At 45.6% G+C, this 3,302-nt stretch overlaps 1 protein-coding gene across 1 annotated transcript in view; it reads left to right on the top strand.

Moving 5' to 3' along the window:
• The window catches only part of ZFP36L2 (ZFP36 ring finger protein like 2), a 3,008-nt gene extending 624 nt beyond the window's left edge, over positions 1-2,384 (top strand). The window contains exon 2 of the mRNA XM_018555264.1: positions 875-2,384. Coding sequence (XP_018410766.1) covers positions 875-1,954 — 1,080 coding nt within the window. The 3' untranslated portion in view covers positions 1,955-2,384. The remainder of the gene's footprint in view (positions 1-874) is intronic.
• Positions 2,385-3,302: the final 918 nt, after the last annotated feature.

Below are 3,302 nucleotides of genomic sequence, written 5' to 3'. Positions count from 1 at the left end.
TTTGACCCATGTGATCTCTGTTATTAACCCCTTGTGACTGCAAAGCTTGTCCACGTAATGATCAGCCTTTAGAAGGAGCACCCGAGTATGTGTTTTACATTGTCCATATGAAGACTAGTAAGTCAATGATTGCTTTTAGTAAATCAGCCTTTGAAGAAGCACCCGAGTATATATTTTACATTGTGCACCTAAAGACCAGAGAGACAATGACTGCTGTAAGTAAATCGCCCTTCAAGTCTCCATGGGAAGCCTTTTACATTGTCCCCATAGAGACTAGAGAGACAATGACTGCTTGTAGTAAATCAGCCCTAAAGTCCTTCTAAGTAGTACCCGTTCTATGTTGTCCTCAGTCCGTTTCTGCTTTTAGTGAGTCAGCCTTCTAATCCTCCATGGGCAGCACCCTGGGAAGTGTCTTATGCCTGTAGAAGTTTCTGGAGTCATGTGTGTGACTGTAGATTGCTGTTTTGTGTTGAGTCTCCGTTGATGACCTATGAAGAGCTGTCACTGTAGACTGTAGCCGATGTGAGTGGTGTGGTGGTTGGAATTCTTCTTTGTAGGGGCGACATATAATGTGAGTGTGGAAGTAGAGTGTGCTAACGTGGGGAGAAGCCTGTTCTATGGGGCGGTGGGAAGACGAAAGTGGGGGTCTGGCTTGCTGGTGGGATTCCAGAAATTAAAATTCATTTTGGGGGGGCGTGGGTGGACAAAGTAAGCTGTGATTCAGAAGTTTTTAAAAGTGAGCAACTCCAGAGACTGTGAAGGGGGGGTGGGAGTGGTTGGGTAGTTTTTGTAGGGGACTACACAACTTTTAAAAGTTTGTAGAAAGTGCATATTACAGCTGTAGAGTCTGACCCGGTATTTCTTTTGTCTGCAGAACGAGAAAGTCCTGAACAATCTGAATCTGAGCAGCATGCTGGACAAGAAGGCGGTGGGCAGCCCGCTGTCAGCCCCCAACTCCAGCCTGCTCCCGGGGTTCCTTCGCAGACACTCAGCCAGCAACTTGCAGGCTCTGGCTAACAACAACAACTTGTCCCCCAAGTTCTGCAACAACAACCTCAAGGAATCGGTGGTGAACAGCACTGCTCTGCTGAATAAAGAGAACAAGTTCCGGGATCGCTCGTTCAGCGAGAATGGGGAGCGCAGCCAGCACCTCCTGCATCTCCAGCAGCAGCAACAGCAGCAGAAATCCGGAGCTCAGATCAACTCCACCCGTTACAAGACCGAGCTCTGCCGGCCTTTCGAGGAGAGTGGCACCTGCAAGTATGGTGAGAAGTGTCAGTTTGCTCATGGCTTCCATGAGCTGCGCAGCCTGACCCGGCACCCCAAGTACAAGACCGAGCTGTGCCGTACCTTCCACACCATTGGCTTCTGCCCCTACGGTCCTCGCTGCCACTTCATCCACAACGCTGAGGAGAGGAGGCAGGCGCCTGGAGGAGGAGGCTCCCCTACAGACTGCTTCAATGGCCAGCGCCCCAAACTGCACCACAGTCTCAGCTTCTCTGGCTTCCCCAACCACAGCCTGGACTCCCCTCTTCTGGAGAGCCCAACCTCACGCACACCTCCTCCACAGTCCTCTAACTCCCTGTACTGCGAGGAGAATGTCTCCTGTGCCAACAATGCCTTCACCTTCTCTGGCCAGGAACTCGGCCTGATCACCCCCCTGGCAATCCAGACCCACAACCTGTCCAGCTACAACCCTGCAGCCTACTGCCGCCAGCAGCAGCCAGCTTCTTCCAACACACCCCCACCGAGCCTTAACTTCCAGCCCCTGCGACGCCTCTCTGAATCCCCAGTGTTTGATGCTCCACCAAGTCCACCCGACTCCCTCTCTGACCGAGAGAGCTATCTGAGTGGCTCCCTGAGCTCTGGCAGCCTGAGCGGATCGGATTCCCCTACCCTGGACTCTAACAGGCGCCTGCCCATTTTCAGCAGGCTGTCCATCTCTGATGACTGAGCCATCACCCCCCTTTTATTTTTTCCTCTAGGGGGCAGTCAGGACTGGGGAGGCAAGTTGCTGCCCGGGCTGGTATGATTTTTTTTGTTTTTTATAATAAATGATCTGGGCTTCATGGCCACCTGTCCGAGAACAGAGGGCAGTGCTATAAAGCCCACAGCTGCTGCAGAACCTCTCTTCTTTTTTTTTTTTTTTTTTCTAAGGACAAGCACTGCAGCCTCTTTGTGGTCACGCTGTTGGTTGTAAGGCTCCTCTTCGAAAGTCAAGACAGTCAAAGCTCTGCATGCTGAGGTTATGTTGCAGCTGAGGTCTTTGGGTTCCACAAGCTGTCCTGGTGATTGGACTAGAGGGTTCTTTTTTGTTGCCCACCCTGCCTTTAAGTACAGTGGAAGCATCAGGGTCCAGTTTTTACCCCCCCTTTCTGTCACAAAAGCTGCCAGTCTATCCCTGCACCTCTTGCCCAGTGTGATACACAGACTCAGGAGGGTAGAAGACCAGAGAGGACGATGACCCAAGCCTTACACCAATGTAATCATGGCAAGGACTAAACACTTGAACTGTATAGAGCTGGCACTCAAAATGTTCCCTGTATTAATATTATTATTTCTGTTTTGCCTTTTGTGCCTCTGCCAATTTTTATTTAATGTCAAGGAGAGTCGGAAAGACTCGTGAAAAAAAAAATCCTGAAAGCTGAACAAAAAAACAACAAAAAAAAAAAACCTTACTCGCAAAAGGGCAAACTTAATAGAACAAAACTATTTTTATAGAACTGTGGGGGTTAGTGGGTGGGATGTGTCTTTGTGGAATTTCACTTTAGCTTTTTTTTTTCCCCGGGTGTTTAATAATAAAACACAACAGTCCAGTTGGAAAAAAAACTGAAAAAAAAAACTTTAATAAGCTTTTTTTTAAAAGAAATCACCTATAACTGCTGATTTTTTTTTTTTATTATTATTATATTATTTTAGCTGTCTGAGTTGCTTGCCTGTCACTGCACACAACTCAATATGAAACTATTTAACTTATTTATTATCTTGTGAAAAATATACATTGAATAATTTGTTCATACTGTATTTATCGGGTATGATGAAAAAAGCAATAGATATATATTCTTTTATTACGTTTAAATTATGATTGCCATTATTAATCTGCAAAATGTTGAGTGTATGTTCTTTTCACAGTAATATATGCCTTTTTTTGTAACTTCACCTGTTTTATTTTATTGTAAATGAGTAAAATCTTAATTTAAGAGATTGTATGTAATATTTATTTCATTAATTCCTTTCCTTGTTTACGTTAATAAAAAAGAAAAAAAAATGAGAAAAAGTTTTAATGGTTTCTGTAAAGAAAT

Source organism: Nanorana parkeri, unplaced genomic scaffold, assembly GCF_000935625.1.
Source record: "Nanorana parkeri isolate BGI_ZX_2015 unplaced genomic scaffold, ASM93562v1 scaffold1, whole genome shotgun sequence".
NCBI classification, from domain to species: domain Eukaryota; kingdom Metazoa; phylum Chordata; class Amphibia; order Anura; family Dicroglossidae; genus Nanorana; species Nanorana parkeri.
This window is presented reverse-complemented; position numbering and strand designations above follow the sequence as displayed.